Source organism: Puntigrus tetrazona, chromosome 8 (genome assembly GCF_018831695.1).
Source record: "Puntigrus tetrazona isolate hp1 chromosome 8, ASM1883169v1, whole genome shotgun sequence".
Taxonomy (NCBI): domain Eukaryota; kingdom Metazoa; phylum Chordata; class Actinopteri; order Cypriniformes; family Cyprinidae; genus Puntigrus; species Puntigrus tetrazona.
The window spans coordinates 18694864-18722379 of NC_056706.1; the positions used below are offsets into that span (position 1 = coordinate 18694864).

At 38.3% G+C, this 27516-nt stretch overlaps 1 protein-coding gene across 1 annotated transcript; it reads left to right on the forward strand.

Moving 5' to 3' along the window:
- Positions 1-590: 590 nt before the first annotated feature.
- Positions 591-27383, forward strand: si:ch211-158d24.2 (multiple epidermal growth factor-like domains protein 9). Its single transcript, XM_043247560.1, has 6 exons — positions 591-1225; positions 7038-7236; positions 15063-15202; positions 18397-18546; positions 21742-22011; positions 24542-27383. The coding sequence occupies exons 1-6, from the start codon at positions 778-780 to the stop codon at positions 25027-25029; spliced, it is 1695 nt and encodes a 564-aa protein (XP_043103495.1). The 5' UTR covers positions 591-777; the 3' UTR covers positions 25030-27383.
- The last annotated feature ends 133 nt before the right edge of the window (positions 27384-27516 follow it).

Below are 27516 nucleotides of genomic sequence, written 5' to 3' on the forward strand. Positions count from 1 at the left end.
CCCAAAGCTTCGTGTACCACCACAAGCAGCAATAAATTAATAAACAAACAAACAAACACGTGTATGCAAGCAAACTAAATATTATTGTGTTATTTTTAATAACATAAACACGAAAAAATATATCACATTTTTATATTTATATAAAAATAATAATACAGTAGAATAAAACGATTAAATTAGTGGTTGCTCGATTTAGCGTGTATAAAAATCCCGTTATACAACCTTTAGATCGCATATGATGGCAATAATCATACATGAATAATTGCTCACAGAGAAACAGAATGAAATAGCTTTGTATGATGTTGTTGTTTTGAAAGCGTTTGAATATTTTAAGACGTGTTTTATTATTTTTATTCACGGCTGAGTCAACAATAGGCTATAAAATGAAAATATTTTAATGATCGCCTGACTGCATGAACCAGCCAGCGAGGTTTCGATGCGCCTGATTTGGACCAATCAGACGCCTCAGCGTCCGTCAAGCGCTGATAAAAAACACACATGTCGCCGCAGCGGTTGTCTCGTCCCGCATTCTGATTGGCCGGTGGGTGTGCCACTCCAATGCGCTTCGCTACTACTACAGGTCGGTGCGGATCAAACACCTTGCAGTCGGTTCAGAGCCATTGAGAAAAAGGGGGTCTCTCTCGGATATGGTGGAGTAGGCTACATCGGGGCGGCTTGGAAACCACCTGGTTTGGAATAACCCGATGGAAATTGGAGGACGGGGGCCTTGCGAAGTCCGTCTCGAGGAGGTTTTCATGGAGCGTTGAGGTTATTATTATGTGGTGGCTTGCCTTAATGATGTTTACATCTCCGGCTTTCCCATTCATCGTGTTTGTGTGCATGGGGTTATCCGAGGCGGTTCATTCCTACGATGCGCTGCCTTTAGTAATAAGGAAATCTCGTTCAGTCGCCGAAGAGCATCCGAACACGAGCGCGAGCGGGGTTCCGGGGCACCGGCTCGGTATTGTCGCATTAACACCAGCGCCCACGATCGCGTCCGCCAGAAAACCGATAAATGTCGCCGCACCAGCAGCCACCATTAAACCACCACCGACAACGGAGCCCACCACCCCATCTCTGTCTAATCCGAGCTACATGGCCGCGTTTGCTCGGAGGAAGCTCAGCTCCATTGAAACACGGATGAAAGAATCGCAGATGTCTGATAATAAAGCGGACAGATCGGGCGTCGTGCCCGACTTCAGCACAACCTCGGACAAATCCCAAGGTGAGTTAAATTCATAACGAAATAGCGGAATGCTGAAACCAAGAAATCGCATTTCTGGCAAGACAGGCGTGCTGTTTAAAGGATATGTCTTCTGTATCGTCCATCTAGTCAGTTATATGCGATTATCAGGCCTTCGCTGCCTTCTGCTTCGTGATCTGTCATTTTAATCTCGTACTGTACCGACATATCATTCCTGCAGTCCGCCGTCTGCCTCTCAGCCATCACTTCATTAGCAGTCATAGCCATGCAACATCATATATTGATGAGGTATCGATCAAAAGCACGTTCACCCTCTCCTCACTTTACCGGTATCTATCTATCTATCTATCTATCTATCTATCTATCTATCTATCTATCTATCTGTCTGTCTGTCTGTCTATCTATCTATCTATCTATCTATCTATCTATCTATCTATCTATCTATTTTTCTGTCTGCCTATCTATCTATCTATCTATCTATCTATCTATCTATCTATCTATCTATCCATTTTTCTGTCTGCCTGTCTATCTATCTATCTATCTGTCTGTCTGTCTGTCTGTCTGTCTATCTATCTATCTATTTTCTGTCTTTGGTCTATCCATCCATCCATCCATCCATCCATCCATCCATCTATTTTTCTGTCTGCCTGTCTATCTATCTATCTATCTATCTATCTATCTATCTATCTATCTATCTATCTATCTATCTATCTATCTATCTATCTATCTATCTATCTATCTGTCTGTCTGTCTGTCTATCTATCTATTTTCTGTCTTTGGTCTATCCATCCATCCATCTATTTTTCTGTCTTCCTGTCTATCTGTCTGTCTGTCTGTCTTTGATCTATCTATCTATCTATTTATCTATCTATCTATCCGTTCGTCTACCCATCTGTCTGCCTATCGTTCTATCGACCTATCTATCATCTTCCATAGACTCTAAATCTTTTTCAATCTATCCTTCCATCCATCCAAGCACTGATTTAATATACAGCTTGGTCTATATTTTACTCACATAACATTATTATATATTCTAATGCTGGGTAAGTGTCCATTCATTGATATAATATGGCAAGTGTTGTAATGTGCTCATTGATTGAGCTGCAGGATATGCCCTAACTAGTCTAGTAGTTTATCTGTCCTGACTTTACCCCATCAGTGCAAACACATTCACGACCTGTGTGCTTTGTCAGTTAAAAGACATCGTCAGCTAGTATTTTCCTGGTGCATATATATTTACATTGTTGTCAGAATGGTTTTATTAGTGTTTAGCTGGTAGGAAATAAAGGTCACAGATTATCCATTGTGTTTATGTGTTAAAGAACCAGGTCACACTGTTAATGAGAGCGAGGTCAACATAAATCTTGTATTTGCGTGAAATGGTCGTTGGGGTGCACCAATTGTTCATACGGAAGTATCTATAGACTTGGCCTACTTTTCCATAATGATGCTAAATCCCCACAATAACAAAACCAAGAGTTATCAGCAGCAGTGCGCTGACATAGAGGTCATTGACCCCAGTGATTGCACTACATGTGTTTAGATGTTTGCACATATTTACTGTATATTGAAAAAAAAAACCCACCAAGCATATTTCCGAAACAGATACAAGCAGCATGCACAGATGTTTAACCCTTGTCAGCCCTGCCATTGTTATTAGACATTCCACAGCCATTGTTCCTGATGCTGAGGTTATAATCGAGAGACAATGTTCAGAAAAGCATGGACTGTGTCTAAGCCTGCCTTTATTAGGACACAGGAAGTGTTAGGGGAGCCCTTTAGATAACAGCCGAAGGGCCAGAGAAAGTGGGCTAGATATCAAGACTGGAAATATATTCCATTTAGATTGAAAATTTAAAGGATAATACAGGCTCTTGTTAAAAAAAAAAAACGTGTCTATAATGTCCAGAAGTCACATTTATTGGGAAGAGACAAATGTGCAGATTCACATTTTAAGAATTGACTCTCTTTACATTCATGAGCTGGAATTGTAAAAATAATTGGTTATATCCATTTGCAAACTGAACGTTGCTTTGGGGTTTGAAGTAAATGACATTTTGTTGGTTAGATCTCTCTCTCTCTCTCTCTCTCTCTCTCTCTCATATATGTATATATACACATACACTGGTTTTGTAGTTGGATTTGGCTATTTTTAATTCTTTTAGCTTTATTTTTTTATTCTGTATTTTTGAATGATCTAAAGGAAATACTCCCTACAATAACATAGTTATAGCTCATACAGAAAAATGCAATAATTCCAATAGGTTTATTTTATCTTAAATTTTTATGTTTTGTTACACCTTTTCACTTTTATTTTTCCAATTGTTTCTTAAAAGTAAAATTAATTGTGTTACAGAAATTCAAATTCAAAGATTAATTGGGAATTTTCAAAGGAATTCCTAAAAAGGCGATTCAAATTCTGAATGGCGTACAGCGTCTGTTTACATGTTTCCTGTATTAATTCAGTAGTCAGAGCTTTCCTCTTCTGCGTAAGACTTTTAGCCAGAGGGTCATCTGACTGCACATCTCAAATATTGCGATGGAAAAAGATAAATCCTTTACGATTTTCGAGGTGAGCGACTTTGACCTAGATCATAACAGCTGTGCATTAGATGGCCCAGTGAACTCTCTTTACCCCCTGCGCTCGAGTAGGATGAGTGCCGTTTCCTGCGAAGCTAATGGACAGAAGAATACGTTTGTCTGAAAGATGTGTCTCAAGCGAAGTCTTTTGTTGTCTCACACTGAGAGTCCGTCTTGTCTTTTATCTTCGCATCGAACGCCGAACAACCCCTAATATACAGCGGCACCCTACTTCAAAATGAACAAATCGTTTAGTTCCTGTGTTTATTTGCTGACAGTTCATTATCTCATCACGCCTGAGGTCAGTGGAGCCACATCACATCAAAGCTTCATCCTCTCATTTGGTTCAGTTGTAATCGCTCTGTCATACTTAATATTTTCGTAATATTGTCATAAAGCGATGAGTCTGGTCTGCAGCCTCATTTACATGGATGTATGTATAATCTGTCAGACTGGGATGTGTAAGCTTCTTATCCTCGCCCTCCACAGCCCCCCTCAGGAGCAGAAGGTGTTTACGAACACACTCCACAGCTCCGTGTGCTAGAAGGTGTGTCTGTCTCTGCATACAAATGATGTTTTTCCCTTTCGGCAGGTGCCCCTCTGGGTGACCTAGTGCTGTAAATCTGAGGATATGGGCATGAGAGATTCACAGAAAGACGTCTGGCTCTTGATGGAGCGCATTGATCTGGATCTTCAGTCAAATGCATTTAACTGCACCCCGAACATGCCATTGTCGATGTTATTGGTGATATTACGTAGGCTGTGTTTGTTAATAGAGGTGACTGAGCACATCGATTATTCGTTATATATACACTACCGGTCAAAAGTGACACCATGGCTGAGTTTGTTTAAAAATACTGTAATTTTAGGATGTAATATTTCAATTTAAAATAAGTGTTTTTTTATTTTTAAATATTTTGAAAATGGAATTTATTGCAGTGATGGAAATGTAGGATTTTTAGCAGCAACTTCTCTAGTCTTTAGCGTCACGTCATCTTGCTGATTTCATGTTTTTAAAAAAAAATATTACATGAATGAAAATTGAAAATTGGCTAAATTGCTACATGCATGAAAAGGAAGCATTTATGTTAAAATTGTACATGGTCCCTAAAAATAAATGTTAGTGATAATAATAATAATAATACATACATATATATATATTTATTTTATTTATTTGACATTTTTTGGATAAATACAAAGAAAAGAAAAGTCTGCCAACCTCGTCTCATTCCAGACTCATAAGACTTTTCATTCTTCTTGGAATCCTGTGAATCATTATTTGTTTTATGAAAAAATTACACTTTTCGAGTTGGATCTTTTCAGTGAATAGGTGGATCCAGTTCACAGAATCAGTCTGAATGATTCGCTCCTCAATCACTGATCTGATTCTCAAGTTCACTTGGGTTCATTCAGTGATCCGGTTACAGCTCACCGGATTATCATCAAACAACAGCTTCGGTTTCAGCCTATTCTTCAAAAATAGCTGTCAGATATCTTCATAAGACCTAATATATAGTGCATGAGTTGTGTGAATACCTTTCTGTGCTGTTTCTTACTTCATTTGTCACGCCTATGTAGCCGTGGGCGCTAATTGTATATAAAAGACTGACAAAAATTGAGGCTTTGAATAAAGTCAGGCTTTGAAACAACATGAGGGTGAATAAATAATGACAGAATTTAAATGTTTGGATGAACTGTTCCTTTAAGACCTCTCCTGGCTTTGATTTCTGTCCCCTGGACTAAACGACCCACCGAAGGGAATAAGCCATCGTCTCTAAGGGATAAGAGGTTGCTTCTGAGACACGTGCTTGAACAAAGGCTGATGAATAAAAACATGTATTACATGAAAGATGGATTCAAATGCGCTTCATCAGATTTACATTTTAGGACACGTCGCTTTTTGAGATCAAAGCAAACAGGATCTGCAGCCTAGCAGTTAGCACATGCCGTTCATGCAGGTTCAGATCTGGCTCTTTCTGTCTCTTTCGGTTGTATGTATACATACACACATACATATACAACTAACTATATTCCGATCTAGGTCTAATCGCAGCTAGTTGTTGATCATCGCAATAATTCAGAGCTAAGTATTTCCAATCGATTTGTAAAAATGCAGCAAGCTCCCTTGGAAAATCATCTTTGATTTAACGCCATTTGGTATAGGATCGGAATTGCAGCCGGAATGTGCCTGATTTGAGTTTCTGTTTTTCCTCCACGGACCCACATCCTCTCCCGCATACTAAAGATCTGTAGTCTTTCAGTCTAATGTCAACTTAATGAGCTATCAGAACCAGGCTGTAGGGAGTCATTTATTACAGCCGGCGGAGATCAGCAAGATGGAGTTGTGTGATGCGTAGCAGACTTGAACTTGAAGGAGACATTTACTACAGAGCTGCATTAACAAGACTGTATGTTTCAATGTTATGTACGAGTGACAGCTTTTTATGGATTCCTCTATTAATATGGAGTACGTGTTACCCCAAAGGGCCACTTGGAAGGACTTTGCTTCGTTAAACCTACATGGTAAAAAATAGTAGCTGCGGTCGCCACAGATCTCAACCTGATCCGACTCTCCTTACGTGTAGTTTATGACATTCAGTGGTAAATAAAAGTTTTGACACAAAGTTCAATCCGACCCTACGAGAAAACAGCTATTTTATGCTTTAGTGAAATAATGGCTATTGCATACTGTAAATGTTGGCGTAAGTTTAAGACTGTAAAATGCTAAACAGTAAAAAAAGTTAATTGTTTAATGCTAAGTTCCCTTACTATACAGTTAGAAGAACAAATTTGAAAACATTTTTTTTTTTTTTTTACAGTAATGCAAATTTCCATTAGAGTGTGTATAACAAAATTATAAAAATAAAGAAACATGAATTATCTAATATTTTTATCTTTTTTTTTATGATAGATTAGTATAGGAAATCAAAATATTTTTTGCGCATTTGACATTTTTTTTGTTATTTTCACACGTCTTCAGTAATGTTAAATAATGTATATATGTCAAAATCTGTACACATTACTGGTTCGATGTTAATTAAGGGTTCTCGTGCCTTACTAAATAGCCAGTGGGGTTTTGCGAGACAAAATAAAATGTTGGGAAATGCTGTCTTAAACCATCAAGTCATTAAGGAGAGCAGATACGCGGGATGCCTTTGTTGGCGCTTTATATCAATATTTGATGATCTTTGCATTGCCTGTCTTTGCTTGTCAAAAATTCATAAGCTCTCGTTTGTGTGTGTTCCCCGTGAAGAGCTGGTGTGTAACTGCAGCGGCGAGGGAGTGTCGGACCCTGACGAGTGTGACCGTGAGACGGGGCAGTGCGACTGCATGCCGGGGTACACCGGGCTGCAGTGTGAAGAGTGTGAGGAAGATCACTTCACCAACGGCACCATCGGCTGCCTGCCCTGCGCGTGTGACTCCTTCGGTGCCGACGGCTCCAGCTGTGACAGGTGAGAGGCATTGTGGGAAAAGTCACTTCCTGTCTGTCTCGCTCCAGGAGCTGCCCTGCCAGCTTTACAGAAGTCGACAACAAAACTAAAGAGACATTTCTAGTTGTTATTGTTAAAAACTGTTGTGGAAGTGATAAACATAAAAATCTGTATCATTATGAATGTCCTTACTGTCACTTTTAATCAATCTAGTGCATCCTAGTTTAATAGACGTGTTAATTTTTCATATGTAGTGTATATACTGCATAACAAAAAGGTACTACACAGCTCAGCCATTTACAAATACAGTTTCGGCCGGTGTTTTTTAATATATTTTCTTTTATTTATCCGTTTTCTATACCGCAGATTTCTGTAACAAATGATCTCCTCTGTTTATTTTAAACAGAAACATGGACAAAATGTTATCTATTGTTTTCAAATAAATATATATATATATATATATATATATATATATATATATATATATATATATATATATATATATATATATATATATGAAAAACACACTTGATCTATGTTCTTCAAAAAATATTCCTTCATTTTTACCTTTGACATTGTTCCTTCATCTCCCCAGAGGAAGATGTTTGTCAGATTTAGCTAATTTTCTCCCCAAAGTATATAAGTAAACAGAACCTCGCTCAAAACCTTAAGGACGTATCAATTTCCCGTTGGCGTATTTCTCCTGTGCTTTAAATGTTTAGTAGCTTTACAGTGAGGCATGCTGAGTGTTGCCGGTTTGAGCCTAATTAAATGACATTCCCTGCAGGGAGCAGATTGTTGTGATCCTGGCTTTGTTTTGGGGCAGTGGCACAAAACCGTTACTGAAATGAGGATTAAGCCTACATTTTATATCTTTGAGGATGGATGTAGGGTTCTGTTGGCTACGGTTGAGAAAATGAAGCAGCAACTGAACTGCAGCGCATCCCGCACATAGCCTCAAACTATGAAGGTCATATGTTATGATCTGTTATACACCTCCTCTAAAAGCACCCAAGCGGTCATTATCACGCTGGAGAACTAGCTGAGGCCTGGTTATAACTAGTCTGTTTTAAATCAGTAATAAAGCGTCGATGTTGTGTGATCTTTGAAAAGAAGCTTCTAATAGTAATTCTCATTATACTGTACTTGGAAGGTTTTGTGTGAAATCACTGGACTGCTAAGGCCGGTATCCCACCGTCTTCATACCTCAAGAGCTCCTCAGGGAAATTATAACAGACAATATGAATCCAGTGCGTATTATGAATTCTTATATTAGCATATCCTAATGGCTGCATTAAAACTGAACTTGCAATGGTGTTTTTGTTCTTCGGTAGAGATTAGCTACCCATAGTGCACGCGTTAAGGTTCATCTACATGTTTAAAAATGCATTTGCTAAAACCCAAATTGTACAGTCATTTCCTAAAAAAGAGGATATGATTATTTTAATCTTACAACGATGATTTCAGGACTCACTTAAGTTGTACAGGACCTAAATCATCTACATCTCCCATTATTAGCACTTCATTTTACCACAATAGCTCTTGTATTAGGATTATTTAATACAGTTTAACATTTGTAAAAGGATAATGACATTATGGCTATCCCATACCAACTCTATCTCATGACCAATTTGTATGTATATTATGAGGCGGCTAATTTGTATGAATTCATACGACCTCACTCATACACATTTGTATGCTTGTTCTAGACTCCACTGACAGGTCAATTTGTGTGAGGTCATATGAATTAGCCACCTTGTAAAATACTAATATTTGAATTAATATTAATAATATTTCTCTTTAGTTACTATTAGTCTTTTGCTTGTAATATTAATAAAAAATAATAAAAATAATGATTATTATAGAAATATTATATAAAAAAATAAGAATATATCTATATGTTTTTACATTTAAATATAAGTATTATATGTATTACTGTGTGTAGCTATGAAATCTATAAGGCAGTTTAAATTTATATTAAATGGAGTTAGCTGAATTTATCATGTTTTTTTTACCCACTAAAGTACACTGTAATATGTTTTGAAAATATATGTATATAAGGTTTTGAATTTATTTTTTTCATTGTTCTACTTAAAAAGTGTATATTTAATTTGCTTTATATAAGTTGCTTTGTAATTAATTATGAAAGCAAATTATTAATTATTAGAGTAAACCAGGTAAAACTTATTTCTAATTTCATAATTATTGCTTTAAAGTGTACTGTTGAATGTGATGACAAGCATTTGTGGCAATCTAAAATATACTTTAATGTCAATACCATTGAAACTTGTGTGATGTATTTATCGTGATTGATTTTTAATTTATTGTTAATGTAACTACACATTTGTAATGACATTGCAAATTACTACATTTAAAGTATTCAAATTAATATTGAATAACACACTAAAGTCATAATACTATAATCAAGCACTTTACATGTGCTTTTAGTATGTAGTTAACACGCTAAAATAAGTGCACGTTTGAGCATTATGACTTGATATGTGCTTTAAAATAAAACTTTTAATTTGACATTAGTCAAACGAAAATACACAAGCAGTGCAAAGTCTCATTCAAGCAGCGCTGCTCAGCCAATCAGATTAGAGGACTGGGATATACTGTTCTATAACAACCCCGAATCAGTCACCAATTAGCCTGCATTGCATGACATACGCGTTGTGTGATTTAAGTCAGTAAAGCATGATGCAAGTGAAGGTATTTTGGTATCTGCACAGCCTCGGTTGCTTGGAAACCGGATCTTTCATGCATTCTTCCCCCTTTAGGAAAACATCTAAGTCTTTCACTTTGAAAGCATCGGGCGAGGTTTAGAGCAGGCCAGTTCCACGGTTGTCATGGTTGTGAAGGATGCAGGCAAGAGAATGATGCTGGCATCTCCATGGCAGCAGAGAGAGAGAGAGAGAGAGAGAGAGAGAGAGAGAGAGAGAGAGAGAGAGAGAGAGGGGTCCAGTCGTTGTGTAACACTGACCTAGTTAATATGCAGCTGATCTGCCCCAGGGTCTCTGAAACATTAATGAGCTTTCTGCTACTGCTGCCTGCTCAACGCAGTTCGTCTCTCTGAAAACACACACACACACACACACACACACACACACACACACACAACCAATTCAAATGATTAAGGAAGCCCCTGGTGATGGTATTATGATATATTAAGTGTCAAGCCGGCAGTGTTGGAGTGCTAAAAGCTGGCTGTGCTGCCTGATGGTCCATTTTTTTATTTTATTTGATTGAACAATATTGTAAATTATGAATGTTTGGGATACGAATGAAACAAACACAGGCACTCGTGATGAGTAACTAAATAAAATCTGTATATAGTTTGTTTATTAGTGTTAGGTAGAAAAATTAGAAAATGCCTTCTTTTTCCGTTTTTTTACATGTTTCTTCCAAAAAACAAAGAACGAGAATTCAGCTTGTATCTTCGTTTTTCGTTCTGGTGCGGAAAAATTGCTAAACAGGAAGGGGCGGGAATTAAACAACCCTTTTTGCTGATTGGTCAGCCGTTCTTCTGCAGTTGTGCGGATTCTTAAAGGTTTACTCCACACGAAAACGAACATTTCGTCATTAATCACTGTCACTTTCGTTCCAAACCTGTAAAAACCTTCATCTTCGGAGCACAATTCAAGATATTTCGGATGAAAATCGGGAGGCTTGTGACTGTCCCATTGACTGCCAAGTAATAAACACTGTCAAGGTGCAGAAATATAACTAAAGATATCTTCAGAAATATTAAATATTAAATTCAATTAAAATATTTAATGTAAAATTTAAATGTAATTTAAATGTTTATTGGGAAATGTACCATAAAGGCCCTGATATACATATCGAAGAATGAACTGAAATGCCAAAACCAAGTTAGCTTTGAGTTAGTTTTGGCAGTTTTGGCAATCTGCTCACCAACTTTTGCTCATTTTGACTCCTTTGAGCTACCATTGGTCCGAGGTGGTTCGTGCCACAGATATATTCGCTCGCAGAGAGACTAATTTCTAAAATGAAATTGCAACAAAGCTTGTGTCAACGACCTAGAGTAATGCAAAAAGCGATGTAGAGATACAAGTTTTTTTAAAAGAACTTTGTTTGAAATATATCGGGGTTATCATATTGCAAATGATCTGTCAACACCACGCTGCTGTTGCCCAGAGAGCTTTATTTCTGGTATTACAGGTATTTTCACTGATATTATGACAACAAATAACCTATATGCTTTGCCAGCTTCGATTTTAATGTTTTGCTTTAAAAAAAAATCACTTTAAAAATGTGTTTTAAGCCGCATTTACCAGCTTTTCCTAACACACAGTGCCGTCTCTCTATCCAGATGCTTTGGCTTTTTTAATAAGGCTAAATTTATTGCTCTGGAATGGGGGTGGACGCATTTAGATAAGCATCTCGATGCTAACAGCTACAAAACGCCACCCTGTTTGCTATTTACACAAATGCTAAATGTGCCGCCCTAATGAATGGTTCTGTTCAACAGCTGGCTGTAGAGACACACAGGCGACGGCTCTGTCTGCTAATGAATGCCAATGCAAGGGACGGCCGTCAGACAGGGTGTGATTGATCATTATCTGACCTTGATAATCACTCTGTCTGTGTGTGTGTGTGTGTGTCTGTGTGCGTTTGGGAGACAGGCGTCTTTATACGCTTTCACTGACTCATCTTTTGAGTCCGTAGCGTTTTTAGGAAGGGCAGATGTTTGTGTTTTGCATCTGCCGGAAGAACCCTTTTCTCCGGTCGCACTGAAGTGTTAACAGATAGCCTTTCTCCGTTCCTTGATCCGCTTTGCTCTTTCTCTGGAGATTGTGATTGATAGGTCATATATGTCACACCTCACTCTCATTCCCCAGAATGCTCCGGGAGCCGAGCCGTCGCCATGGCAACCTGTCTATTGGCCCGTGCACATCCACATACAGTATACACACACACACACACACACACACACCCACACGCTCTGCCACAGCAAGTGCAAATGTATCCGCTAACACCCCACTAATGTTAAAAGGGTGTGTGTTAGGTAACAATGCTGCTTTTTTCTTTCTTTTCTCTTTTAACATACTGTATATCTGTCATGGTGGCGGCACACATTAGGATGTGTTACACCATTTCTGGTGAATGGGAACCAGCTTGATTTAGATTTTAGTAAGAGTAGATGCCATATTCGCCTCAAGTAAAAACAAGGGAAAAGTAAATCTCAATAAGAACAAATTTACAACAAAATGAAAGGAATAGTTCACCCAAAAATGAAAATTCAAAAAATCATTTACTCCCCTTCAAGTAGATCCAAACCTGTATGAATTTCTTTGTTCTTCCGAACACAAAGGAAAATATTAAAAAAAAAAGTTTGTCCATTGACTTCCATAGTAAGAAAAAAATATGATGGATTGGTGACTTTAGTTTAGTATATATTGCAAAAATAAGGCATGAAAATAATAAAACCTTATTCATTCATTCAAACAATTAAATTCGTACAATTACACATATTGTTTCACATAAAATGTAATAATAATATAATAAAAATAATGTATTAAATAAAATATAAGAATATATGAAAATCACCCTGTCTAGACATTGATCATTTTGAATTAAAGTCAGCATTAAACTGAGTACAGCAAATAACAATATAGCTATATTCTGATTTGTTTCATTTACGTTTAAGCAAAATATTACAATGATGATAAGCTTTTATCTAATGTACAATAGGTTACTGTGAATCAAAGGCTTAATTGTCATAAAAATAGTATGACAATTATAATTATATAGATTATATTCACGCGTGTTTTAAAGTGTATGTGCCTTATATTTCTTTATTTTATCTGTTATCTGTGTATGTGTGGAGAGAGAGAGTATCCACATTTAAAATTAAACCTAAATTATTTTTACACAAATTGAACGATACAGAACGTCATACGGCACACGTTATACATCTGTTTCTCAATTTTAACGTGCATCATATTAAATATGCATGTTCTCTGACTAAGATCTAGTCAAAATAGGGTGTAGCGCCCTTTGTCTTTTTTCCCCCCCGTCTCAGTTTTTTCTTCACTCCCCTGCTTCCTCTAGGCCGGTAATGTATAATTTAAGATGTGTGTCTGTATTTATTCATTCAGATTACAGACTGTGTGAGCGTATGAAGGTGCAGAGCAGGTGTGATTCTTCAATGCATTGCAGGAAGCATCTGTGCGAAACTCAAGTGTCACAATTTCCATATGTTACTGCGTGTCGATAATGCTCTTGTAAATGTGGGTGTATTGTGCCGATACTGATGATGTTAATCCTGTCCCCATTTAAGAACATTTTTTGTCGCCATTGGGACAATTGGCGCACGTCCTCCCTTTAAATCCCATTACTGTATTATAAAAAATAATTAAATAAATGAATTAAAGCGTCAAACTAACTGCCCGTTGGAGGGGGAGATCATCTGTGATGCTTTGTTTTTTTTTCACCCTCTTTCTCTCCCTCTCTTTTAAAATCTTCTTACTTCCTCTCAGATCTCCTTTTTCTTTTGTGCTTCATCCGTGGGCTCTTTTATCGCTGCTGTTGTTGTTTTTCTGGGGTCCCCAGCGTTGAGCTCCTGCCGGCATGGCTGAGCGCTTTAAAGCTTGTCCCACGGGTATCATCATCTGCCCCTCTATCATCTATCACTCGCTCGACGCACTCACGAGAACCAATCACACAACCCCTGGAAGCCCCACCTCACCTCGACCTTCACCCCAGACCTGACGCAACAGCCCTGGGGTGTGACAGTGTGTGTGTGTGTGTGTGTGAGATTGGGGGATATGGAGGCGTGTTTATGTGTTTGGGGAATAGACTAATGACTGTTTTACAAGAGCGAGGACATCCATTAAATGACATCATAATCAGCAAAATCACTAAATGAAAGAGTGATAAGCATAAGGGCTCGTTAGTGGACTTGCTAAGGCAAGCGTCCCCGTGTTGCTATCGCTTAAACACAGTGTTTGGGAGTTTATCTCAAATGGTAGTTTCTCAGTTTTGAAATCTGCCATCTTTGCTAATGCATCCTCAGTTCTGGCCAAATCAGACGAGCCGGAATTGCCACGTGAGACTTAAGGATATATAAAAACACTGTAGAATTTGTTCTTGTCTTATTTTGGCTCCATAGACAAACTGTAAGGCAATCATTCTTGTTTTCTTCTGGCTGTCAGATCCCTGTTGACAAAACTAGCGTTTGCTGGTTAGCTATGAATACTATATGTTGGCGTTTAGCTGGTTTGAGCTGGTCCTGAGCTCATTCTAAGCTGGTTCTGATCCACTAGCTCTTGCTCAGCTCGTAACCAGCGTATAAGAAGCTCTTGACCAGCTAGAGACCCGTTTAAACCAGCTGGCATTGCTACATACCTAACCGTCATATGTTGTATTTTTGATCAGAGGTTTCCTCTCTCGGTTTGGTTTTGTGATTTCCTACACATATAACACTTTCAACAGCTTCAGTAGTAGACCGTTGTTATTATGGTTTGACAACTTTACAGGGAAGTTGAGATTAAACGCAGTTAATGTGTGCGTGTGAGAGACGGAGGGATTCCTGGAATCTGGTCTGAAGCAGCAGATGGTTTTCAAATGTGGTCTGGCCCACAGGTCCCTCACGTGTAGCCACACGTAGAGATGGCGGAATTAAAAATGAAAGGTCTAGACTGCTTTAAAGTGTGCATGACTGCGTTTTAAACCAGGGTTGGTCGCTGTCTAGGGCAAAGCCACGTGCGTGTGATCAGAGACCACAGGAACTGGATGCGCAGAGAGGACGCGAAAAAATCTCAAAATCTGTCAGAAATGTTGTCAAGCAGTGATGCAGCGTTTTCTGTGTTTCTCTCTTGCAGCTCAGGGCTGTGTAAGTGTAAGACAGGTGTATACGGGCCCAAGTGTGACGACTGCCACCCTGGATTCTTCCACTTCAGCAGCACAGGATGCCAACCGTGCCAATGCAACAACCACTCGACCTACTGCCACCCTCAGTCAGGTCAGTCCTGCACGCACACCAGATTGGACCGTGCATCGCCTGCTTCTGATCTAGTCAGTTTCACAAATCAAATCATTACCGCACAAAACAAAGTGATGCAGCATATTAAAACATTGTAACAAATAATTCCACAGCCATTTGCCTTTGTACTTTGTACGCGTTGAAAGAAAAAGGTTGACGCACGTGTAGATTTCTCGCACGTCGTTCATGATATCTGTTTGAAGCATCTGTCGTAGCGAAGCATGACCGCAGGCGTGAGAAAATATATACACTCAACACATGCTATGGTTAACGCGATAAGATTTTAAACCTGGAAGATAAAAATAGAGCAAATAAGCTCGATGTTTGTTAACATTGTGCAAAAAAGCCAAACCTTTTTGAAAGCTCAGAAAATTTATACTACTGTTTTATGAACTATATGGTATATAATGCAAAAGAATAAAACATCATTAATTCATGCATTGACCCTTAATCAGTCCATGCAACAATTATCACAGTCTCTCTCTCTATCTCTCTTTCTCTCACACACACCCACTCACAAAAAAAACATTAAAAACTACTGCCAACTAGTGGCAGTTAACATTTTTTATATTTTAATCTTTGTATATCACTAGCTTTTGGCTGCCTGAACTTACCGGAATTATTTCACTTTAGTGATTTTTTTTGTTTTGTGAAGTAAAATAAATAATAAATATAACATAAAAAAATGTAAATCACAGCTGACCTTCATGTCCAAATTCGTCCATGAAGGACAAAATAATGGCTGCTATTTGAAGGAATGCTTTAGGGTTAATGTCTCGACACAACTTGAAAAAGATTTCATAATATCAGCATAAAACAGAACAAAGAATCTAACAGAAAGAAAGCGAGAAAGAAAAATATAAAAATCATGTTTGATGTTAATTTGCATATGTGACCATGGACCGCAAAACCAGTCGCAAGTATTGTTTTTTTGAGACTGAGATTTGTACAGTACCTGAAAGCTGTAAAATAATAACGCTTTGAACTGATATATGATTTGTTAAGAGAAGGACAATATTTGACAGCAATACAAATCTGGAATCTGAGAGTGCCAAAAAATCTAAATATTGAGAAAATCACTTTTAAAGTTGTCCAAATTAAGTTACAGAAATTAGTACAACTAATTAAAAATGAGGTTTTTATATATTTACGGTAGGAAATGTACAAAATATCTTAAATGGAACACGATCAAATCTTAATATCCTAATAATTTTTTGGGGTGAACTGTTCCTTTAAAATGATATCTCCAGATTTGAGATTGACTCACGATTCATCACAACATCCTCCACACTTCCCTCTCTTTTTCTCTCTTCCTCCCTGTATCCTAGGCAACCTGGACTTAATTAACCTCAATTTGAATCAGCACCAAAAAGCCCATCAACATAATGCTCATGCCGGTGTGTTTGTGTGTGTGTGTGTGTATGCGTGTGTGTTAATTTGTTAAGCAAACCTGCTGACATCTGAGAAGTGTAGGCGTGTTTGTCTTAAATCATTTCACCCGGGCCTCAGTCTACTGATGTCACAGACGTGTTTGTCAACTGCTTGTTCAAGTGCATGTGCTCGTGTGTGCGTCTAGGAACCCATCTGTCTCTGTCTTTCCCTCTCTGCGGTGTGTGTGTGCAGATGGTAGCTGGTAACCTTTCCTCGGTGCGGAGAGCCACAGTCAGATTTACAGCCCTCCTCAGTCATAAAACCCAATCAGCATCTCCAGAGACTGCTTACAGTTCATAGACTCACAGCCGGCCTGCAGCATAATGCCACACACACACACACACACACACACACACACACAAGATGCGCAGTAACTCACAGAGCCTAAACAATAGTGTACACAAAGGCTTTTGGGCTTTGGCCAGCAAGTCCACGCAAAACTCCTACTGGAAAACTAACGTACAGCTTCAAATGTGATACAGCCCGAGCCAAACGCAGTGCTTTCAAGTAAAGAACAATATATAGAGAAAAATATAAACTCTGACATTAAGAGTGAACATGATTAAAACATCTGCAAATTGTCTACAAACGACCAAAGATATGATGAAAAGATATTGCACGTTTTCATCAACCACAATATGTACCATATGTCTACAAATATGTACATTAATGTACAGTATGCACACTTTAGCTACTTATATGCACCCTTAAAGGGTAAAGAAGGTACCTTTGTACATTTTTTCTGAGATACTGTAGCCTTTCAGTGTAAAAACATATTTTTATGCAATAATTTTAGGTTTTCTTTAACATTTATAATCATTATTTTACTATCAAAAACATCATGCTTAATATTTTCTGTTCATTTAAAATAATATATTTGAAATTGCATTTTAAGTACATTTCACATTTGTAATATAATCTAATAATTTAATATAAAAATAAACGACTTACCTGTATATAATCTGAGTTAAAAGCCCAGCACATGACATGCAGAAAAAAAAAATAGTAGGCTGAATCGTGTGCACGATTTATTATTTAATTCCCCCGATTTATAAATCATACACACGATTTACTAATTCATTCCCTCGTACGAATGAGTAAATCGAGCATAAGATTTAGCAAATCGAGGGAACGAAAGTAATCGCCTGCACTTTTTAGTAAATCGTGCGCACATTTTTTCCTTGCATATCATGTGTGGGGCTCCGTATAAAGCGGATATATTTAATATCCATATAACGTAGCTACCCGGGTAGATGACTAATGAACTGAAGTATTTCTTAGTACTTTGAAGGAGCTTTTATGTTTAGATTTTAAGTGTTCATTAATTTTTTTGCTAATTATATATATACATATACATATATACATATATATATATATACATATACATACATACATATACATATATACATATATATACATATATACATATATACATATATACATATACATATATATATATATATATATATATATATATATATATATATATATATATATATATATATATATATATATATATATATATATATATACAGCACTGGTCTTAACTACAGCTCCAGATCAGCATTTCTCAGACTGAGGCCTTTAATCATAAACTGCTGATAGGTTCTTCTCTGAAAAAGCAGATTGTTTGTTTTAGAAACAGCTCTTCAAGACCTTTACCCTATATAGGTAATGATTTACACGAGGCTCTCGCGTTCGGTCTATGCTAATGCTAACGATCAGTTCCTTGTCTTCCTCAGGTATTTGTTTGGACTGTCAGGACAACGCTCAGGGCCACAACTGTGAGGAGTGTCTGCCCAACTTCTACCGGCGTCACGGTGAGGGGTCCGCGGACGCCTGTCTGCCTTGCCCCTGCTCCTCCGAGACCTCCAGCGGCAGCTGCCACCTCGGTGAGTCTGTGTCTCCGTGACACACTGACAGGGGTCAGGCCAGCTTCTGCGCTCAGCACATGATGTCCTGAAAGTGACTGGGATCAACAGCAGGCACAGACGCTTCCGTTTTGACGTTGAGAAACACATTTTTCATGCACTGATGCGTCACGTACGAGGGGGCCGTGCCATTTACATTTCCAAAGTCTGGAATAATTAGGGGCTTTTGATGATTTGGCCGTTTGTACGCTGCCCGGTTGTAAGCAATGGCTAAAAATTTGTATGGTACTGAAGAGCCAATCAGAGGCTTTGTTTCCATCTCAGCTGTCTTTCCGTTGGATGCGATTGCACAGCAACAGCTATGGTGATGTGGCTTTGGGTTGTCACTTTACATTTACGGTCACTGACTGGAGCCTGAGGAGCAAAGTCAATGTGAGAGAGAGAGAGAGAGAGACAGAGAGAGAGACAGGGAGAAAGAGAGACAGAGAGAGAGAGAGAGAGAGAGAGAGAGAGAGGCACTGAAAGTTCAGAACTCTTATATAAGTGTACTCTGTATTATTTCTATATTTATAGGTCAAATATGTAATGCATAATGTACAGTCTGAGGGTCATTGTATTTGTACTGATAATAAGGATCGTCAGGCTGGACGTTCTGCCAGGTATTACTACTTCACACACCAACTAATAAATAAATATGTGGGACACGGAGCATTCATTTGAGTTGAAACTATTTAATTGTCTTATAAATTAGAGATATGGAAAGTGCAGGAGAGTGGAAAGCGAGGGAGCTGAAGCGGTACAAATGATGATTAGTGTGTCAACAGACCCACAGCTGTGTCTCTCACTGTCCACGGAAGACGGCTCGCTTGAAGTTTCTATTTGTTGAGCGGTGTAATCGTTAAAGATTTAGGCTAATGACCGAAAGATTGCAGATTTACTTCCTGCTAAATCGACCACTCCACCTTTGCGCTCCTGAGGCGATGATAGCACACGTACATCTCAGAGACGTCTGTTTGAGATACATTTTGACATGCATTCAAGGTCAAAAACACTTCCATTCGCTTATAATATACACTTATTTATATGTATATTCAGTGATCAGATTAATTTCCACACGCCTTTTAATGCTACAAAAGCAGCACCTAGTGGCAAAGAACGAATTTGCATTTTCATTTAGACAAACTAAAAAAAAAAAAAAAAAAACATTAAGTGGGCGGGCAATATGCTAATGTTTCATGTTTCAGCACGAAACGCCTTTGACTCATTTCAGTGATTCAGAGTCAATAACTTTATACACGGTGCACTTTCAGACGTAAAACTTTGCAGGATGTTTTCACTTAGAGCCGTGTTGAGAGGTCTTTTTCAAAAATCCATAATAAAAGCACTTTAAGATATTTATGATTTAGAAGGCATGTATAACTGACATCTCAAAGGCGTCTGTCAGATCTTTGTACACATCAGATATAAAAAAATAATTTTGTTAATGGTTCATGTGTAAAATTCAAATGAAAGTTCATTTGCAAAACAGATCCAAAACTAATTTTTTTACAATGTTCAAAAATCATGTTTTAATTTTTTTTTATATATTCGTTGTGAAGTAAATGTAAATCAAAATGCAGTTGGGTTATTTTGATGGGTTAGAAAAAGTACATTTTTGTAAATGTTAAAGAGTTTTAGGTGAAATGAACTTCTGTTTAACAGGAAATGCCTCGACACGGGAAAGAAATCAGAAGCTGTTTCTCAGGGTCTCTTATGGTCACAAAGCGCTCAATAAGAGCACAAATTCTAGGCCGTGTGTGTGTGTGTGTGTGTGCCGCTGAAGGTGGTAAAGCCTCGTCTGTTGGCATCACACTGGAGCGTGAGGCTGGCACAGACATGGCCTAGAGTTCATGGCAGGAACGGGAGGAGTGCCGAAATGAATTCCTCCGCCGTCTGGCCGCTTCCTTCTGTCGCTGGCCGGCAGTGTGCCTCCGTCTCTCGGTTCACAGGCCGTGGCAGCGAGGGGGTCAGCGGGGCGGTGTGGGGGGAGATCTGCCCCAGGGAGGGGTTGCCCTGGCAACAGCGGCCATTGAGAAAAAAGGACCGGCCGTGTCAGGACAGTAGAAACTGCAGAAGCCTGCATTAACGCATGATGTTTCTGCTCGCGGGCGGCGGTAGGTCAGTCAGAGAGGGCTGCAGCAGGCGGACGGGTCAGGAAGTTAACCCAGAGCAGTCATTCACACATCCTGATAACTGCCTTTCTTTCATGAATATTTCATCGATGTGTGTGTGTGTGTGTGATTGGGCAAGCGTTGAACACACTTGGGTCTTAAGACGACTCCTTCATATTCCACTTGCAAGCATATCATGGCAATAGCATGGTTTCTAGCAGCGTGTACCATAAAAACACTGAGTTACCAGTGTTTACATCTATTTTTGTCAAATACGGACACTGTACCTCTTTGGCTTTAAACAAATATATACAGTAGTGCTGTCAAACGATTAAATCACACCCAAAATAAAGCTTTTGTCTACATAATATATGTGTACATTTATGAATAACAACATGTGCATGCATATACTTAATAAAATATGTTATGTTTAAATATGAAAAAATATTATATATATATAATTGAAAAATATAAGAAAATAAATATATAAATGGATTTAAATGTAAATACTTTCAAAATAAAATATGGTAACACAGTATCAAAATATATACTGTATATACAGTAATAAATGAACGCAGTACAAACATATTTTGTAAAGAAAAACGTACATTTTGGAAGCATAAAATATGGTTCAAGGCTTGAAATGTGGTTCCGTGGCGCCATCTTGTGGTCGGAGTTGTAACTAAACTATTTTACACTAGTTACTTGACAAAAACACTTTGCTAACGCTTTTCTCAGTACTATCTGAGAAAAAATGGAATACATTAATAAACATAAAAAATCAATATATAATAAATAAAAAATACTTTTTGTAGCAAAAGACAAAACCCTTTGAATAGATTGTATTAGGTTATCTCCCTTAAACTTCACACAAGTGTGTAACAATATATGGATTTTGTTGCATTATGTAATGGCATTCAAAGATCTTCAAGCATGGCACAACTATCCAAATACCTTTGTGGCCCACTGTACATTAAAACATAAACTACCGATCTTTTGTTTGCACATCTGTGTCATTGTGTTCAACTCTGTTTTTCTGACCGGATCTGTTCGACTGCATTTACAGATTCCAGTGGACGACCTGTGTGTGACCAATGCAAGTCTGGCTTCTCCGGTCCGGCGTGCAACGCGTGCCCGGACGGTTTATTTAAATCAGCCGGAGCTTGTGTGCCCTGCGACTGTAACGGGAACGCAGACCCTCGCTCCGTGCCTCAGATCTGCCACCCTGAGACTGGCCACTGCCACCGCTGCATCAACCACACAGCGGGAGCACACTGTGAGACCTGCGCTCGGGGACACGCCGGGGACGCCCGCTACCACAACTGCACCCTGAGAGGTACCACATCAGTGCGTGTTCCACGTGTTCCTGCATAAACATCTTTGTCGGCCCTGGCACAGCATTGCAATTAGCCTAGCAACCTGTTTTCGTGCATTACAATCTTGTGTTCGTACATCAGTGTCGTTCATCTATTATTAAATCTCATCTTGAGGTGTTGCTCGTGGGAAAGGTCAGGTTTAGGCGTAGGGATGTGGTCAAGAGTAACTTGACCTAGGAACATGTCGGACTCAGCGAAACCAGGATGTGAGGGAACACACTGCTGCTCAGACCTTTGGAATAGTTCAGATTTCAGTAACAATTTATTTAGATGCTTGACAATAAGTAATTTTCCACCTACAAGTAAACTAACTCTCATTAGAATATAATACACTGTCTAATTAATATCTACTCTTTACTGTGATAGAGTAGAATAAATACACACACACAAATACAACAAAAATGTTGTTATAGTCATAATACTATAATAATAATTACTGTAATTGTAATAAATATATATATATATATATATATATATATATATATATATATATATATATATATATATATATATATATATATATATAAAGATAAAAATATTCCCTGACAGGATGTTTGACATGTGATATACTGCTATTTCTCACCATCTAAAATGAACAGTTATTTTTAAAAGACACTCATGATAGCACGAAACCCGCAAACGTTTGCAGATCCAGTGTTCCTTCCTTCCTCAAATGCGTTTCCCTGCCGACGGTTTCAGGCAGATTGGTACAAACGTTTAGCTTGCAGCGCACATCGGGCGGCCGTGGAATAGTGGGAGTGTGCCATCATCTCTCAGATGAGAAAGCATGTGTCACTGCATTTTGTTTATCAGCAATTCGTAGCGGTTTCATGCCAAAGGTATGTGAGTGCATCGGTTGCTAGGATCCCTTCACATGACTCATTAATAACCAGTGCAAGCTTCAATGTAGTCTGGATAATTTTTAATGATTTTATTACACCGTTCTCTTCCTGTGTGGGCAACATTAGATTAACATTTGGATTAAATGGACAAGGACATTGACATGCTGATATCATGGTTTGAAGTTAAACGTGCATACTCGTATTATATGTTTAAGCTCTTTTGGCATAGATTTGAACAGTTTGACTTCTGTATGTAGTAGTAATGCTTGTTCATGCATTAATGATTTCCGTTCACACCAGAGGACTAAAAATATGTTCATTCATATTATGAACCAATATTAAAAATGTGATTAACAGTAGGAGGTAAACTTTAGGGGTCTGACTTGCCTCATTTACTTCCTTTTGGGTGGCTTTTTTTAAATATTTCATTTAAATTTAGCTCATTTTGAAATGGATTTTGCAATAATTGATTCCCATTTTTTCATGATAGCAGTTAGTCACGCAGTTAGTTCCTTTTCTGTTTATTGGAAAATGGATAATTTTGTTTATGGTCAAAACCTGCATTTTTTTTTTTATTAACAATGTCGATATAACTAACTTTTTTAAAAACCCGTTTCTTCAAATCAAGGCCGCATTTGTGAAATATTCTTTTAATTTAAATATGCATACTTTTTTACTTTAATATACTTAGTCATTTTGAGCCTCGTTACTCCAGTCTTCAGTGTGACGTGATCATTCTACTACGCTGATTTATAATCAGTGCTGGAAATCACTGTGCTGCTTATTTTTTGGGATCTGTGATACTTTTTTGGGCGGATTCTTTTTAGTTACAAAGAATTATTTAGTTTATTTAAAATAGTCATAATTGTTTTTGTATTTGTATTTAAATATATATTTTTTTTTTTCTATACAGTATTTAAGATTTTATTTTAAATACATTTTGATGTATTTGTGCCCATCTCTGCCTATGTTTGGTCAATGTTTAAATACCGTTAAAAAACTAAATAACACTTTATTTTACAGTTACACCTACTAGTTGCTTATTAGCATGCATATTACTAGATTATTAGCTATTTTTGGTACGTTTATTAGAAGTATGAAACTACCGATATTAAAGAGTCCTTATTGATTCAGCATGAAACATTAAACGTTTCTCAATCGAGACGCCATGCATCTTCCTAACCAAACAATACTACTCCCTCTACTACTACATCCATATTAGATCCCCTAGAGTATAGGAATGGAACTGCAACCTGCTCTAAAGCACAGTGACAGAACTATGAGCTATTACGGTCTACTCATACATTTTTGGTTTTCATATTTTTTATTATGCGGTAGCCGTTTCATAAAGCAATGAGATAATATCGCTTACATATACATGCATTGTGGCATCTGGTCCAAACTATAATAAGCCGTCATGACAATGTGCTGGAGATACACTGACTTTCAATGGGGGCGTTCGACAATTGCAGTACTATTGCTCTATCCTGTTTATCACATAATTCAAATACTTTCATAATTGAGGCACCTTACACAGATTTATTGGTTGATTTGTGATAATTGTTAAATACTTCTACCAGTTAAATTGATTCATTTTTCATTGATCGTTTAGACACACTAACCATTTAAATGATTGTCTCTCTCTCAGCTGTGAGAATCTTCCCGACTCAAGACGTCAAGACCTCCACTACAGAAATCCCCAAATCCACAAGTTCTACTGCTTCCACTCCTGCTTCCCGCCTCCTAACTTCCTCTTCCTCCCCTACCACCCACCCAAGCTTACCGACCCTTCAGTCCGGCACGGGAGACTCCTCAGGACACAACAGCACGGCCTCCGCCCTGACAGTAGTGTCCTGGACGCAGTTTAACATCATCATCCTGGCCGTCATCATCGTGGTCGTCGTTCTCCTCATGGGCTTCGTCGGAGGCGTGTACACGTATCGCGAGTACCGCAATCGGAAACTCAACGCCCCGTTTTGGACCATTGAGCTGAAGGAGGACAACATCAGCTTCAGCAGCTACCACGACAGCATCCCACACGCTGACCCCAGCGGACTATTGGAGGAGGAGCCGTGCGTGGTCGCGGCCAATGGGCAGTTAGCGCTCGCCACGGCCGCCAACATGTACAAAGCGTGAAGTCTTTGATTGTATCTTTTCCTAAAAGGATAGTTCAGCCAAAAAAAAAAGGCATTTTCTCACTCTCATGTCATTCCAAACCTGACAGCGGGACATAAAAGCAGATATTTTGAAGCACCGCAAGAGTAAAACAATGATGGGCCGATTTTAATAACGCAATTTCAGTTTTGCGCTGGAATGAAACCGAAGGATTGCGATTCAACCAAAAATGAAAATGCTGTCATTAATTACTCACTCTCAAGTTGTTCCCAACCTATAAGACCTTTACTCACCTTCTGATCATTTTGATGAAATCTGAGAGCTTTCTGACCCTGCATAGACAGCAGTGCGACTGACGCGGTAAGGCCCCTAAAGGTAGTAAAGACATTGCTAAAATAGTCCATGTGACATCAGTAGTTTAATCTTAACTACGAGAATGCTTTTTATATGCAAAGAAAACTAAAATAATCGCTCTTTGTTCATTGTCTGTAAATACTGGTTTGAATAAGGCTGGGCAAAAAAAAAAATGGTTCATCCTCTCTGTCGAAATCTCCAAACATGTCTAAGATTGATTTATGTCCAGCGTGCTTCTACAAGAGCTCCACGTAGCAGCTTGGTGGCATGCAGTGAAGAAATCGATGAATAAAGTGTTTATTTTTGTTCTCTTTGCACGCAAAAATTATTCTTGTAGCTTCAGAAATTCCAGGTTGAACTGCCGATGTCACATGGACTGTTTTAATTATGTCTTTACTACCTTTCTGGACCTAGAATGTGGTAGTTGATTGCCGTCTATGCAGGACCAGAAAGCTCTCCGGTTTCACTGAGATTGTCTTTTTGCGTTCTGAACAGGTTTGGGTCGACATGAGGGTGAATATCTAATGACAGAATTTTCATTCATTTTTCACTGTAAAGAACCCAATTTTCGTTTTCTGGTGAACTATCCTGCTAATTTGGTCGATTATTGAAAGAATGCGATCCTGGGAGCCAAATATTTGTTTGATTCTACACACTATTTAGCTCCCCATTGCTTCCCGTGTGATATCCTCATGCAAAGAGTTTTCACGTTCAACGTTGCAGAGAGGATTTAAGGAAATACAAGAAAAGCCATTAACATACTCCTTGGACATAAAAATGATAAAACTGCAAATGCATTGCCTCTTATACGAGCCTCTGTGTTAGTTTGGGTTTAAGGATGCTAACCTATATTTAATAGGTACACGAAAGTGGATTCCACTATTTTAGAGGCAACTAAGAGACCTTCGGACTCCAATGCCAAGATAATTTCACATAAAACTGCTGTTTGTATAGAAAACTCACAAGGTTTCAGACTGCCCCATTGCACCGCCTGGGAAATTCACTTTGGCATTGCAATTTTTCAATGGAAATCCGGGGAAGATTAATCAGTTTGCAAGGCTTTTGTAAAGGAAACAAAGACTGCCAGTTTCAAGTCCCGCGTGTGTGTGTGTCTTTGACAGATACTATTTCATACACTTCAGATTTCTTTGGAATGCGGTCTCGCTTTGATTTCCTCTTTATATGATTCCTGTCACGGACTGGTACCAAACTGAACATGCAACATAACAGTCATACCTGTACCACTAGCACCCGTTTCAGCCTTATTGTATTTATGCGCGTGTGGGTGGATGTGTATGTGTGTGCATGGGCGAGCGAGAGAGAGAGCTAGATGGTGGTGTGTGTGGGAACAGTTTCAGATCTAACTGTGTAGAGCTGGATTCTACGCAGGAATGTACAAAAAGACTGGATTGATTCTGCTGCATAGTTTCACGAAAACTGATCAAACGTTCGACACAATATTGTAGACACGAAAGCCATGAAAGCGTAAAAATAACCCAGGAGGAGCGTGTTCAGAGGACTTTGTGAAGTGGAAAGACATTTGTTTTCGGGAACCTATAAGGTACAGCGGTGGACACAGTGTGTTTTTTTTTCCTCCATTTATCTGCAAGGACCCTTTTAAATGTGATTCAGGATCATTTTGATGATTTGGACAAACGACCGGTGTTTGAATTATTGTGCGTGTTTTTTGTTTTTTTTTTCTATTCGGATTTGTCTTGTTAATTCCTATTTATTTATCATTTGTGTTTGTCTCTGTGGTCTTATTTTATTGATGTTTTTCAATCTTCATGCTGCATTGTACAGTGTACCATACCGAACGCAAACTCTGTAGACCGAGTTGTGAGCACAACCTCAAAGATGTGTTGGAAGTCTTCTTTTCTCCTCTTTATTTTCTTTCTGATTTATTTAGTCAGGTTACATGTTAATAACTCACAGTATACAACGGGATGTCGGTGGAAAATACTGTATTTTCTCATTCCTGAGTGATCAAATGACTGAAATTAAAGGATTATTGAATCAAAGGACATGGCAGACACTTTTTGAAACTGCGTGTCAGGGCGTGTGTCTTTTTTAGATTTTAACGGAATACCAAAAATGCTGTAAATCACCGTCACTCCAAACCTTTTCCCCTTCTACAATGGAACATATTAAAAA